Source organism: Sardina pilchardus, chromosome 8 (genome assembly GCF_963854185.1).
Source record: "Sardina pilchardus chromosome 8, fSarPil1.1, whole genome shotgun sequence".
Classification (NCBI taxonomy): domain Eukaryota; kingdom Metazoa; phylum Chordata; class Actinopteri; order Clupeiformes; family Clupeidae; genus Sardina; species Sardina pilchardus.
In genome coordinates this window covers 4,301,544-4,316,543 of record NC_085001.1, presented here as the reverse complement: position 1 = coordinate 4,316,543, position 15,000 = coordinate 4,301,544, and the positions used below count along the sequence as shown (strand labels likewise).

General features: G+C 47.6%; 2 protein-coding genes across 2 annotated transcripts in view; both read left to right on the top strand.

Moving 5' to 3' along the window:
* The window catches only part of ppp2r2aa (protein phosphatase 2, regulatory subunit B, alpha a), a 14,708-nt gene extending 6,496 nt beyond the window's left edge, over window positions 1-8,212 (top strand). The window contains exons 6-10 of the mRNA XM_062542409.1: window positions 626-803; window positions 2,248-2,412; window positions 3,029-3,198; window positions 3,994-4,085; window positions 4,716-8,212. Coding sequence (XP_062398393.1) covers window positions 626-803; window positions 2,248-2,412; window positions 3,029-3,198; window positions 3,994-4,085; window positions 4,716-4,992 — 882 coding nt within the window. The 3' untranslated portion in view covers window positions 4,993-8,212. The remainder of the gene's footprint in view (window positions 1-625; window positions 804-2,247; window positions 2,413-3,028; window positions 3,199-3,993; window positions 4,086-4,715) is intronic.
* Window positions 8,213-9,353: 1,141 nt separating this feature from the next.
* The window catches only part of bnip3la (BCL2 interacting protein 3 like a), a 13,160-nt gene continuing 7,513 nt past the window's right edge, over window positions 9,354-15,000 (top strand). Inside the window, exon 1 of the mRNA XM_062542408.1 lies at window positions 9,354-9,482. Coding sequence (XP_062398392.1) covers window positions 9,428-9,482 — 55 coding nt within the window. The 5' untranslated portion in view covers window positions 9,354-9,427. The remainder of the gene's footprint in view (window positions 9,483-15,000) is intronic.

Here is a 15,000-nt window from a genome sequence, read left to right as displayed (position 1 = left end):
TCTAGTACTATTTCCTTGTTTTTGTTGTTTAGTCAAGATGAGCTTAAGTTTTAAAAAACATTCTGCTGCTTTTGTATCCAAGCCAAGCCAAAGCAATTTGTCATGCACAAATAGATAAAGCATATTTAGTTTAATTTGCTCTTGCAATATTATTGCAACAGATGCTTGAAACCGCACTGTAGCTTCCTTATTTGAAATGCACCACAACTTGAAATGCGCCGCCACTTCCATCTCAACTGTGTGGAAACGGGGCAGCTCAGGCCACAGCAATGGGATTTTTTGTGATCAACATTTTTATTATTTTTCAAATTAGGTTGGGGGGTGTGTTGTTGAATTGAGAAAAAATACTGAAGATAATTAAAAAAAAAAGAGAGAGAGAGTGTCAAGATAAATACATATATACACCATACATAAAGCAACAAAAACATGTTCGGCAGGTAGAGTTCATAACAATGGTTGCCCAGCTGCTGTCCCTGGTCCCAAGAGATTATTCTAGATGAGAAAGAGTTCCAAGCTGGTACAGTCTCTGGTCATGATTGGAACCTCCTTAGAACCTCCCTAGAACCTCCTTAGAACCTCCTCCCCCTGCTAATCGGCTGCCTGCTGCCCTGTGTGTCCCTCCCAGGTGCCCATATTTCAGCCCATGGACCTGATGGTGGAGGCGAGTCCACGCCGCGTCTTTGCCAACGCACACACCTACCACATCAACTCCATCTCCGTCAACAGCGACAACGAGACCTACCTGTCCGCCGACGACCTGCGCATCAACCTGTGGCACCTCGAGATCACCGATCGCAGCTTCAGTATCCTGCCTGTGTGTGTGTGTGTGTGTGTGTGTGTGTGTGTGTGTGTGAGAGAGAGAGAGAGAGAGAGAGAGAGAGAGAGAGACTGGGTATCAGACAGGGCTTTTATTCTATGGTGTATGTGAAGAACCCAAGAACGATAGCTATAACCATAATGATAAAAGTGTCCACACTAACCAACGATTAGGAAAGTCTCTCCTCGTGTTAATGAATGTCATGGCTAAAATGTGATGGGTTCCTGTTGGCTGTTGGCTTTTTATCGTTCTCAAAATCAGCCTGAAAGTGATCCCCCAACGATATCTTTCTTCATAATGTTATTGTTATAGTTTATGTGTGAACGTCGTCATTCATATTAACGAGGGCGATATTTGTAGTTATATTCATAGTCCTTCAGTCGAAAAAAGAACTGGCACATCAATGTTGCCCATGCATAGTTTAATCCACCCAGTGAGGAGTGCTACTGTAGTTATATTTACAGTTATCATTCTTGGTGGGAACGGCCCCTTACTGTTAACCCTTAAGAGTGTACCGTCACACCGGTGTGTTTGGAGTGTTGGAAAATTAACATTCTAAAGAATGTCTGGGTTCATTGAATTCAACATAGAATTTTAGAATGTTGAATTGTTGCGGAATGGAATCTTGTGTTAGAATGTTCAAAACCCACCCTTTTAAAGATGTGACATTGAATCTGGCTCGGCTGTCCCCCAGAGAGGGTCAGGCCTCTGCAGTGGGTTGCACCAGCTGAACGTAAGGTCAATCGTAAGTTTAGGTGCAAGTTGTGTCTTAAACCTTACATTCAAACTAACTAGTTTTAAACTAGCGCTGCATTCTTTTTCTGTTGCACCATTGCTAGTTAAGTTACGCCGTAGTTAGTAGCTACTAAATCAAAATATTGTCGCATAGAATGATGTTTTTACCATTGACAACCAATCACTAATGAAGGAAGCGTCACAGATTCACAGCACTTGCGTTGAAAACGTAACGTTCGCGGTAACGTTACGTTGTATGATCATAGAGACAGTAAGATAAAGCAAGCCGCATTTAAGTTTGACGTCCCACAATTACTTTGTTGTATGGAATAAAATAACACTGTATTTTTAAATAACAGACTTATTTTGTTGAATGTGCTTTGGGAATATTTCAGCTACCACTGTTGGCCTAAGGTAACGGTAATTCTCTCTAATATGACTAAAAAAGAATAACAGCTCAGTCAACAGCAATGAAATGTGTGCTATGTGTGGTAACGTTAACGATAGGTAGGCTAGGCTAGGTTAGTTGTTGTACGCTAGGTCCACCTACGATTTCCAGTGAAAACATGATTCACACACTGCTCAAGTAAATGGGCTTGGGCAGCTTCAGGGCCGGTCCCGGGCCAGTCCTGGGCCAGTCCTCATGACTGATGGCTCAGCAGATGTTATGTGAGCCTTGACCTTTGACCCTTAAGACATTGTGGACATCAAGCCGGCCAACATGGAGGAGCTGACGGAGGTGATCACGGCGGCGGAGTTCCACCCCCACCAGTGCAACACCTTCGTCTACAGCAGCAGCAAGGGCACCATCCGCCTGTGTGACATGCGCGCCTCCGCGCTCTGCGACCAGCACTCCAAACGTGAGTGGCGCCCCCTCCAGGCCTGGGGGACTCCTGCACTGGACTTGACTGAAACATTCTGTAATGTTTGCTGTTGTTTTAAGTATGAGCATGTATGTCTACTCTTTTTGATTCTGTGAGGGGAAATTTGGTCTCTGCTTTCATCCCAATCTGTGAATTAGTGAAACACACACAGCGCACAGTGAACACACACACACACACACTAACCCGGAGCAGTGAAACACACACAGCGTACAGTGAACACACACACTAACCCGGAGCAGTGAAACACACACAGCGCACAGTGAACACACACACTAACCCGGAGCAGTGAAACACACACAGCGTACAGTGAACACACACACTAACCCGGAGCAGTGAAACACACACAGCGCACAGTGAACACACACACTAACCCGGAGCAGTGAAACACACACAGCGCACCGTGAGGTGAAGCAGTGAGCTGACTGCCACAGCGGCGCTTGGGGACCCTTCAGTTACCAGCCCAAATCCCTAACCAGTAGGCCACGGCTGCCCCAAGTAGCGCCCCCTCTAGGCCTGGGTGGCTACTGCACTGAGAGTTGGCCATTCTGTAACGTTTTGTATTGTTTGTGTGTGTGTGTGTGTGTGTTCGTAGTGTTTGAGGAGCAGGAGGACCCCAGCCGGCGGTCGTTCTTCTCCGAGATCATCTCCTCCATCTCGGACGTCAAGTTCAGCCACAGTGGCCGCTACATGATGACCCGAGACTACCTGTCCGTCAAGATCTGGGACCTCAACATGGAGAGCCGGCCGGTTGAGACCTACCAGGTGTGTGTGTGCTGTTAGATTTATTCTGTGATTTTGGGGTGTGTGTGTGCTGTTAGATTTATTCTGTGATTTTGGGGTGTGTTATGGGGTGTGATATTTATTACAAAATATGACATGAGGCACTTGCTTGTGTAAACCTCATAGTATGTAGACAATGTGGCAATGACGGCATTTCTCCTCTAGAGGGAGCCGCTGAGTAGTGAAACACATGGTACCACCCTCAGCAGTGGCAATGCATATGGGGGTCTTGATGAAAAGTGAAAAGATTATCTTTCCTAATCTTACTCATTGGGTGCAGAATAGCCTGATTGTCGATTTCACTGTGTGTTATTGTTGCTTTGTTTTTATTAGGCCATTGATTAAATTGACATTGTTTTGTTGTTGCTTAACATTCCATAGTTATTGTTATTATATGGTTGTTTGAACGACTTTTAAGGTTTATTTACATTCACCCATATATTTGTTGTTTTTCATTAGGTTTGCTTGATTTGATATTGTTTATTGTTTATATTGCTATTCTCTCTACTATACACGGTTTTAATGGTAACAACATAAACAACTATTATAGTTTGACCAACTTTTGGATTTGTTCACTGCTAAATTAATTGTTGTATTGTTTTTGTTTGTATGTCGCTTCGGACAAAGGCGTCTGCTAAGTAGCATAACCATAACCATATTATGTAAGGTCTACTCTATCCATGGGTTTTTTCCGATTACTGAGGAACAATTTAATGTTTATATCAAATTCTGAATAGTTCCATTTGGTTGCCGTAACGTGGTGTTTTGTGTGTGCAGGTGCACGAGTACCTGAGGAGTAAGCTGTGCTCGCTCTATGAGAACGACTGCATCTTCGACAAGTTCGAGTGCTGCTGGAGTGGAGACGACAGGTGAGTCTGGGGTTACGTCACCACCACAAGCACTAAACTACATTTCCCATCATGCCAAGCAGCACCACAAGCACTAAACTACATTTCCCATCAAGCCAAGCAGCACCACAAGCACTAAACTACATTTCCCATCAAGCCAAGCAGCACCACAAGCACTAAACTACATTTCCCATCAAACTAAGCAGCACCACAAGCACTAAACTACTTTTCCCATCTAAACTACATTTGCCCTGGCCATGAAATAAAAAAAAAAGGTGCTGTCATTAAATCGCAAAATGGATCCTCATTCTAATTTGGTTAATTAGTGAACTGCAGAGTCCAGAGACTCTGACGTCTGTCTGTGAGCCCACTTGGTATTCGTATTCGTAGCGACACGTAAAATCCATTTTAGAAGACTGGTTTATTTTTTTCATACGTACGCCCCACTGGTCACGTCTGGTGTAGCTACTTCCATTGATTACAGTGATTATTAACTGCTGCAGCATACGCGTCGCCAACGTAACGCTTCAGTTACGCGCCTGGTGTAGCTCCCCTGTGAGTGTGTGAAAATGTCATGTCTGATCTGATTGGCTGTTTCTCTCTTTTCGCCTGATCTGATCTGATCTGATTGGCCCTTTTCCCCTGTCGCAGTGTGGTGATGACCGGCTCCTACAACAACTTCTTCCGGATGTTTGAGCGCGGCGGTCGCCAGGACGTGACCTTGGAGGCCTCGCGCGAGGTCAGCCAGCCGCTGATGGCGCTCAAGCCGCGCCGCGTGTGTGCCGGCGGGAAGCGCCGCAAGGACGAGGTGGGCGTCGACAGTCTGGACTTCAGCAGGAAGATCCTGCACACCACGTGGCATCCCCATGACAACATCATCGCCGTAGCGACCACTAACAACCTGTACATTTTCCAGGACAAATGTTAACTAGCATTAATAACTACTTCTTTTGATACTAAACCAGTTTTATAAGGATTGCAGTATATTCAGGACCAGGCCAAACCAAAGGCAAACCAAACACCGCCCCTCCCCCCCCCCCAATTCATTTCTACTGTAAGCCACTACTCTGCGTTTTTTTTAAACACTCCAACCTCAGAGGCATTCCATTGGTTCATCTGTATGTGCATTTTACTGTTTTTGATGTACATTGTTTTTTAATGTCCTACAGATTTTATTTTATTACTTTATTGTTTTTTTTTTTGTTTGTTTGTTTTTTTTTTTTTGTCCTTATGATAAATTTCTTTTGTCTCTCGTTTTGACCCACTCTGCTGAAGCACCCGGAGATGACTGCCCTGATTGGCAGTGGTGCTCAACCCATCCTGTGGCCCGAGCTACGAGGACTTGCTCTGTGTGTGTGTGTGTGTGTCTCCTAGCTGTGTGCGCTTCGCAGTCGTCGTGGCGATACGAGGCTGTGGAGGAGGAGAGACCAGCTCGGGAGCATCAGCACAGCCCTCTCTACGTAGAGACCAGAGAGTGACCGGAGAGTGACCGGCATGGACAGAGCCTTGCGTCGGCCCACTGAAGGATCGGCAGACCAGCACAGTCACAGCAGCCCTTGATGATTGCACCCACCCACCCCCCCCCCCCACACACACACACACACACACACACACACACACACACACACACACAGTTACGCTCAGAAATGGAGGCTTTAGTCATCCTGCACTCTTCTGATGTTTCTCTGTGTGTGTTGCCACACACACACACACACACACCTTCTGTATGTTGATCACTGCAGGCATGTTTTACTGTAATTTCTGGAGGTAAAACGTTAATGGTTTCTCACGATCTTGGGTAACAGTGTTTCCTTTTTGTTTGTTTGTTTTGTGTGTATTTTCATATTTGATTTATTTCAATGTGAGTTTTTTTTGTATTAGAATGTTTTTGTGTGTTTTTTTTTAGTTTTTTTTTTTTTTTTTTAAAGAGCTGTTTGTATGAGAGGATAATCACTATAGTTAGATTTATTTTTCTACAGAATTAAATGAGGGTGATCTGATCCTGCAGTCCTGGGCCTGTGACTGTCCTGTGTGATCCTCCCTCTCTGCTGGTTCTGAGATGGCCAACTGTATCTGTCCTGCGTAGCGACATCCTGCATTGATCTTAAGCACTGTCTGCTGGTTGTGGGTTGGCCCACTATCTGTCCTGCGTAGTGACGTCCTGCGTTCTCTTCCGCATTGTCTGCTGGTTCTGAGAGGGTCGACTGTAGCTGTCCTGCGTAGTGATGTCCTGCGTTATCTTTAGCACTGTCTGCTGGTTGTAAGATGGCTCACTGTAATGTTCCTGCGTCATCTACAGCTCTGTGTCTGTCAGCTGGTTCCGCCTGATTGTTTTGTAGGCGAAGTGATTGGGGGGTGCGGAAACAGAACTGTGATTGTGGATGAGGATTGGCTCCTCAGGCAGCCACTGATTGGACCCTGTCCAATCTACAGTCGGCTCTTGTGTGGCTCTGCCGTGTCATTGGCTAGGGCTGCAGGAAGTGCGATCCAAAGACTACTGAGCTGTGTCTGCTGTTTCACTGCAGGTCCCGTGGGGTAACAGGCAGCCCACCTACCCCCCGGCTGCAGGGCTTCTTGCAAGTCCTGTGGGGTAACAGGCAGCCCACCTACCCCCCGGCTGCAGGGGTTCTTGTAGGTCCTGTGGGGTAATGGGCAGCCCACCTACCCCCGGCTGCTGGGGTTCTTGTAGGTCCTGTGGGGTAACAAACCCTTTCAGCTGATAGCCACTGAAATAGGGCCGCTGTTTTGCTTGAGTTATATTCAGATTGGCTTTGTACGAGAGTGTGTGTGTGCGTGTTAGTGTACATGCATAGGTGTGCAGGCCCTTCTTATTCGGGTAGACCCACTGGTCGTAGAGCACTGGGGTTGGCTGTGTGTGTGTGTGTGTGTGTGTGTGAGAGAGTCCGTCTCATCCTCGGTGCAGACCTGCTGGTGTTTTCCCTTCCTCTCCTCTCGGCAAGATGGCGCTCCATATCCATGTCCATGCATCAGTGAGGGGTCCGTGTGTAGGCTTTCCTGAGTAGCCTGAGACAGCCAGAGCTCATGGAGTCGCCATCTCTATGGCCACTGGAGTAGAGATGTTCCTCTCTTCCCGCTCATCTGTATTATAGTAGAGATGGTCCTATCTGACTGATTCTGTCTGTCTGTGTGGACAGCGAAGCTCTTGGACTGGTTTCTTTTGACAACAGAAGTAGATATTTCTATCTGACTGGTTCTGTCTGTGTGGACAAAGATGTTCTTCTCGGACTGATTTCCTTTGACTCTTCCCACTACAGAAGTAGAGGTGTTCCTACCCGACTGATTCTCTAGGCGGACAGAGATGTTCTTGGACTGATTCTGATTCTTTTGACCACAGAAGTTGAGATGTTCCTCTCCAACTGTCTAACCAGAGCAAGAGGCTCTGTGAGCCATCGTCCTGTTTGAGCAAAAGACGTTCCTCTCTTAGCGAAGGTCCTCCTCTCAAACTCATCAGGCACGTTTCTCCAATGATCCAGATAACGTTTCGGAGACCTGGCTTTCCGAAGCTGGTTCTGCGTTCAGTCATCTCCATGCCAACGGAGGTCGGGTCTCCATGGCTCCCAGGCTCCGTCCTCTGCTGTGCTGGAGGGAACAGGAAGTTGAGGCCCATCTGAAGGATCCAGGCTGAAGGCTTTGCAAAACTCCTCTTGCATGCAGTAGCTCTCTGAGATGCACTGCCAAGCATGTTGAGGCATTATTCTTCTGTATTTAGACTTAATGCACTTACCTCTGTCCTGCTTGGAGAGACTGTGTGGTCTGCGTAGACAAGCAAGTGTTGAATGGGGCGCCTGATGGCAAATATCTCTATGCAGGGCAGAAAGTGAGCATGTTAAATTCAGTGGAGGTGTGTGTGTATGTGTCAGTGTGTGTGTGTGTGTGTGTGTCCGTCAATGTGTGAAGGTGTGTGTGTGTGTGTGTGTGTGTGTGTGTGTGGTGTGTGTGTACAGGTGTGTGTCCTGTGGCTGAAAAGAGGCGAAGTAAGATGGCTGTGTGGTGTTTTGATTTAAGATCAATACTCAAGGCTGTGTGTTTGGCCACTGCTCGTCCTGGAGGGCTTCCTGCAGGGAGAACATGAATTAGTCAGACTCTTATGTAACAATGAAAGACTTCAAAACCAAATAAACTTCATCAATCAATCAGCTGTGCAGCTTGTGTATGTGTGTGTGTGTGTGTGTGTTTGTGGTTTTGGAAGTGTGTCAGTTACAGCTGCCTGAATCAGACGGCTACACATGGATCCCCTGCTCAATGTTGCTGTGGATTATGGTCTGGTAACCAGGCTCCTGCTCAGGTCCACCAATCGGAAGCCACTGTTAGTGCCACTCCGAGTCCAAAGAAGCCTTGTGTTCACAACAATGGTACCGCAGGTGCTTACGATTGGTTGCGAAGGCTGAGCAGCCACTTGAGATTAATCCAGGTCAATCTGGCCCTGTCCGACTCCAAGGATAGACTTCCCCCTGATGTAATATGGTGTACCCGTAGACCGTTCACAGTCACTGAGGGAAATGCAGTGATCGATTTGTTCTGTACTTGTTTAGGGAAGAGATCCGTCTTTATTCCATCTGACTGCCTTCAGTACACATCTTGGGAAGCTGTGACATTAGGGAAAATCTTTATGTAGTTATTTAATCAGTTTGTTTCATAGTAATTCTCTTTAAAAAAAAAACAACAACAACAACAACAACAGAAACAAGTTATTTGAGAGTAATCACTGTGCAATGCAGTTGAGGCAGCAACAGCAGGGAGATTCATATGATGATGATCACCAGACCTCCAGCTATCACATACTGTAGATGAAGGGGTGCCTGACATTCTTCTAGGAGCGGCAACAGCCAGAGTAAGCAACAATGTGAATGATTTTTGTATGTTCTTCAGTGGGTCACAAAGCAGTGGTGTGTGTGTGTGTGTGTGTGTGTGTGTGTGTTTTCCCTGTGTTAATGTTCTGTGCACTGCTCTATGGCCCTTGTTGATGGCCATAGTGAAGGAACAAGGATTGCCCATGATTAATTTATTTATTTTCCTGCAATTTGCTTCTATTATCTTCAGTTTACTGCATGTGTGAAACTTGCATGACATTGATACATATATCAAAAGTAGCCTTAAACATTGCACAGGGTCAATGATGTAGGCCTACAAATATCCTTACAGCTACACACACACATTTAAGATCATAAACATTCATAAAACCTTTTTGAATGCTTGTTTTCATTCGGCCAAAAGGTTGCCCAAGTGATGACGTTTCAGTTCAGGTGGGGCCACGAGCGGGGAGGGGGATGTTGGCCCCGCGCGCGCGCTCCCGTGCCGGAATATGCGCGTCATGCTGAGTGACTGCTGACTGGCGAGGCAACATGTCCACCACAGCCGCTGCTCAGCAAAACAACAACGAGGAACCAGGACTTAACGGTAAGAAAACTGGGCTTGTAGCTGTTGGATATTCGGTAGCACCTAAATGTTTTACAAAGAGAACCGCCGTTTTATGCAGTGTATTTACCGATATTATGTAACATCTATTGTTTCATTTCGCTCAGGGGTTGGAATTTCCTCCTTTCTCGCAGGGAGGGGTTGAGGGCGTTCATTTTGGTTCGTCACTTTAAAGCTACCAATAAGATGTCGTAGGCAATGCATTGTATTGGGCCATATGTGATTGACTGAGAGCAAACCAATGAGAACCTCGTATGAATGTTAGCGTGCTGTCGGGGCGGTACCTTATGATATCAAAACAAGGCAAGAAAAGAACTGGGGTAAAATGGAGACGGGGGCGGGGTGGGAGACGCGAAGAACTAGGCAACTGTTACAGATCTGAATTTGCCTGTGATATGCAGTACCAGGCTCTCTGTAACTTACCAATATGATATCAGTTAGCCTACGATTCCCCTGAGTTCAGTTACTTTGAGTATTTTACTGTTCTACTTTAGTTTAGTGGTCTACTTGCGCTGTAAAAGACTATGCGCACTCGTAACAAAGACATCTGTCTGCGCAGTGTTGTGTCCGTCCTAACGAACTGTTCTGATGCCACGTAGGGTAAAGTCTCAAAATATTAAGTCGAGAGGCTTTTGCCTTTAAATGGCCTCCAATACGGAGCAGCTCAATGCGACTGTTGTTATCTGAAGTAACTTCTCGAGAACCTCGAGAACATTTTGTCCTCAGCATGTTTACAATGTCTTCAGTGCCTCATAGTGTACAACGTGCGTGCTATCTGCCCCCTCTAACTTTGAGTAGGCTAGTTATGGGCCCAATCCCAATGTCAGCCCTAAAGACTAAGAACTAAAGACTCACAGACTTAATTGATCTCAGGTGCTAAGTGAGTGAGTGTGTGAGGCCACATAGGCTCAGATAGGTATTTGGGATTGGGACAGCACTTCACGAGATCACATGTACCTTGGCGATGTTTACTAACAAAGACGTTGCTAACATTTGCACCATGCACGTGTGTCGTGCGTGCTGTTGTTTACCTTCATTTCCGGATTTTTCTATGATCTCCGCGGTAAACGTCACAACACTTTGAACTGTGGGTAATTCCCTTAGGTTAAGTCTGCACCGATGCAGACTCACGGAAAGGGCTCGGTAAGTCTGTACTCAAACCCTCCCGCCCGTTGTAATTCGACATTGGGACAGCCCTAAACCCTTACGAATTTCGCGAGAACGCGCACCAAAGTCCGTGAGTTCGTGAGTCCGGACATTGGGATTGGGCCATGCAGTTTCCCCGATTTGTAGGCGAATTCCCCCAAACTGTAAGCGTCCACACACCCCTGCAGCCCATCCACACACCCCTGCACCCCTACTCACACCAAAACAACACGTCTGTGTGAAGGCTTGGACTGTGTTTTGCAGATCTGTCAATCATCCTTAGTGCTAGGCAACATCCACCATGGTCCTGGAATATGCATAGGCAGGATACTCATGGCTGACTGTAGGCTATGGTGTGGTTGTTTGTTCATCAGCTCAGCTTCTATCACTGCAGGTGGTCAGGTCAGATGGTCTGCAGTGTAGGTTAGTCATGGTGACTAGAACTTAGTTGTGATTAAGCGGCCCGTTTTTAGAGATAGATAAGCTACAAGATGCTGGATGTGGGCTGATGGAGACGGTGCGGATCCTGAGAAGGGAACATTGTGTTCCAGTGCCGTGTAGGCTAGCGCCTGCTACGTGAGCGCACTGCCTGATGTGCCGCCCCAGAGCCCGCTGTGTCTCTACAGCCCTGAATCAGCCATGGCTCATTCACAAGCCTCACACACACACACACTCCACTCCACCCGCTACCACACACACCCTGCTGATCGTGAGACTGACACACACAGAGGCGTCTTCACTGCTCACAGGAGTGTGGGCCACGCCTGGCCCAGAGCCAGCACAGAGCCCCCCCCCCCCCCCACCTTCTCTTTTTTTATCTCTCTCTTCCTCTCGCTGCAGCCTCGCAAAACACACACACATACAGAGCAGCCTTCCACCTCACAAACTCCCAGAAGCAGTCTTCAGCACACACACACACACACACACACACACACACATGCAGGGAAACTAGGTTAGAGACAGAGACTGGGTTAGGGTGGGGGAGGGTGGCTCGGTCTAATTTTTTATAGCGCTGCACTGTGCCAGAGATTGCATAATGCCTCACCCCCCCCCCTCCCCTTCCAACCCTGCCTGTGCAGATTCCAGTGCAGAGCATCCATCACCCTGCAGAACAGCACCGCGTGTGCAGCAGCCTGCAGAACAGGGTAGAACCTGCAGAACAGCCCAGCCCAGCCCATGTAGAACAACGCAGGACCGGCATAGCAGAACAGCCCATGCACTCCCTTGTAGAACAGCACAGAACCGGCATAGCAGAACAGCCCATGCACTCCCTTGTAGAACAATGCAGAACAGCCCATGCACTCCCTTGTAGAACAGTGCAGAACCGGCATAGCAACCCAGCCCATCCCATTTGCTTCCCTGTAGAACAGCACAGCTGATCTGATCTTTGAGCTTTTACAACCAGCACAGATGCAGTACATCAGACTCAGACTCAGCGCTATTGGCCAGGTTTGGGTAAACAAACAGGGAATCTGACTCAGCAGAGTCCGTCTGTGAGCCAGTGCAGCAGCACAGCCTGCTGTGAGCCAATGAAACAGCAGAACATGTCTGTGAGCCAATGAAACAGCAGAACATGTCTGTGAGCTAATGAAACAGCAGAACATGTCTGTGAGCCAATGAAACAGCAGAACATGTCTGTGAGCTAATGAAACAGCAGAGCTGTCTGTGAGCCAATGAAACAGCAGATCTGTCTGTGAGCTAATGAAACAGCACATCTGTCTGTGAGCCAATGAAACAGCAGATCTGTCTGTGAGCTAATGAAACAGCACATCTGTCTGTGAGCCAATGAAACAGCAGAGCTGTCTGTGAGCTAATGAAACAGCAGAGCTGTCTGTGAGCCAATGAAACAGCAGATCTGTCTGTGAGCCAGTGCAGTGCAGATCTGCTGGTTGTGCATCGCCGCTGCCTTCCCGTCCCGTGTACGTTGTGAGCTATCTGAGCAGCCAAGAGGTATGCTTGGTATTTCCAGCAGAAATGTGTGTTTGTTTGTGTCTTTGCCTGAGTGTTTTTGTTTTTGTTTGTGTTTGTGCCTTTACCGCAGTGTTTACTGCATGTTTTTGTTTTTGTTGTTTTTTGTGCCTTTAATGGAGTGTTAATGGCATGTTTTTGTTGTTGTTTGTGCCTTTGCTGCAGTGTTTACTGCATGTTTTTGTTTTTGCTGGACGGCTCTGCATTCTTGGCGTGGCTGCAGCGGCTCGTAATCCCTGTGGGCTCCTGGACAGGAGGCATGAAACAGGAAGCAGGAAGGGGTCTGCTGACCGCACGTCAACGTCAAGTCACGTCACTTTACAGCTGAAAATCACTTTATGGCACATTTCAAATCCCCCCATGTAGACCCAAAGTGCTTTACAGGTGAGGCAGTTAAAGGGACACTTCACCGATTAGCATTAAGCTTTGTATCTTTAGAAAACAAGTCATATTTTGGATGGTCATGCATCATTCCCTCAGTTTGCCTTGAGATGGGAGAAATACAGATTTCAATGTTGGACTTCCTGCTTTCAATGATGTAAAAATCATCATTTTACATCATTGAAAGCAGGAAGTCCTATTCATGGCTTTCATTGAAATCCATATGTCTCCCATCTCAAGGCAAACGGAGGGAATGATACACGACCATTCAAAAACATGACTGGTTTTCTAAAGATACAAAGCTTCATGCTAATCGGTGTCCCTTTAAGAGTTGACAATAAGGAGATACATTTGAGGAGCAAGGAGAGATACTAGTAAGAAGTGGTCTTACATGGCAGAGATGAGAAAAGCATGAGAAAGATGTGAGCTTGATCCCTGTGGGGATGTGGGTGTTGATGACCACCCAACAGGCAGCCATAACTGGCCTGATCTCTTCCTGCATCAGACAACCATCAGGGAGACAGACACACACACACACACACACACACACACACACACACACGTACATGAACACACACAGGAGCCTCTTAGGACACAGTGATGTTTTTCCCACAGCTCATGCTCTTTGTGTGTGTGTGTGCGTGTGTGTGCGGGTGTGGTGTTTGCCTTGAGGGAGGCTTGTGTCTTTAGGGCCAGTCCATAAAGCTCATGGTGTGTGTGTGTGTGTGCATGAGTGCGTGTGTGTGTGTGTGGTGTTTGCCTTGAGGGAGGCTTGTGTCTTTAGGGCCAGTCCATAAAGCTCATGGCTCCACCCTCAGCACAGCATTGTGTTGTTTGGGAAGCCTGCTGTGGCCCTGCACTTAATTGTTTTATTGGTCACTGACAGCCACTCCCCCCCCCCCCCTCTCTCTCAGATACACACACACACACACCCACGCTCACTCATGCTCTCTCACACACACACCCACGCTCACTCATGCTCTCACACACACACACACACACACACACACACACACACACACACTCACTCATGCTCTCTCACACACACACACACACACACACACACACACACACACACTCACTCACTCATGCTCACACACACACACACACACACACACACACACACTCACACACTCACACACTTATGCTCCCTCACTCACTCACCAAAGCCAATGGAATGCTTGGCTCTGCCACTGTCATGGAAACACAGCTGTGACTCTGGGCAGTGACAAAGGGTGTTGCCAGGGAGAGCGGCATAGATACAAGGCAGAGGGACCAGACCTGGGGGGGGGGGGCAGACTAACTGACCAGGCTGGGGGGGGGGGGGGGGGGGGGGGGGACCAGTCTAACTGACCGGGCTGTGGTGTGTGGGGGGGGGGGGGCAGTCTAACTGACCAGGCTGGGGGGGGGGGGGACCAGTCTAACTGACCGGGCTGTGGTGTGGGGGGGGGGGCAGTCTAACTGAGTGGACCGTGGGGGTTAGAGGGACGCAGGGGGTGAAGGGTCACACACCTGCGGAGTGAAGGGTCACACACACACCTGCGGGGCACCTGGTTTCTGTTCTGTGAGGTTCATTTGGATGGGGTGTAGCGGAACTCTAAAATCACAGGTCGGTCGCTCTGTACCTCGGTTCTGAAGTCCCGGATTAGTTAAGTTTCAGCACGCTAAGCCTGTAGGTACTGCAAGCCTAGCATGCACTGACAATACTACTGATGCACAGCGGGAATGAACTAAGCTGACATGAATTCCACCTCTTAATATGCTTGTGAATTTGACACATGGTTCACATACAAAAGAGTTTATCTTGACTGCAGTCTACCGTAGCAACCTTCATTTATCTCTCTCTATCTCTTTCTCTCTTGTCATCCTTCCCCTCCCTCTCTTATTATCTCTCCATCCATCCTTCCCTCTCTCTCTTCCTCTATCTCCTCCCTCTTCCTTCCTCCGTTGTTCTCTCTCTCCACCGCCCCCTATATCTCCATCCTTCCCTCTCTCTCTTCCTCTA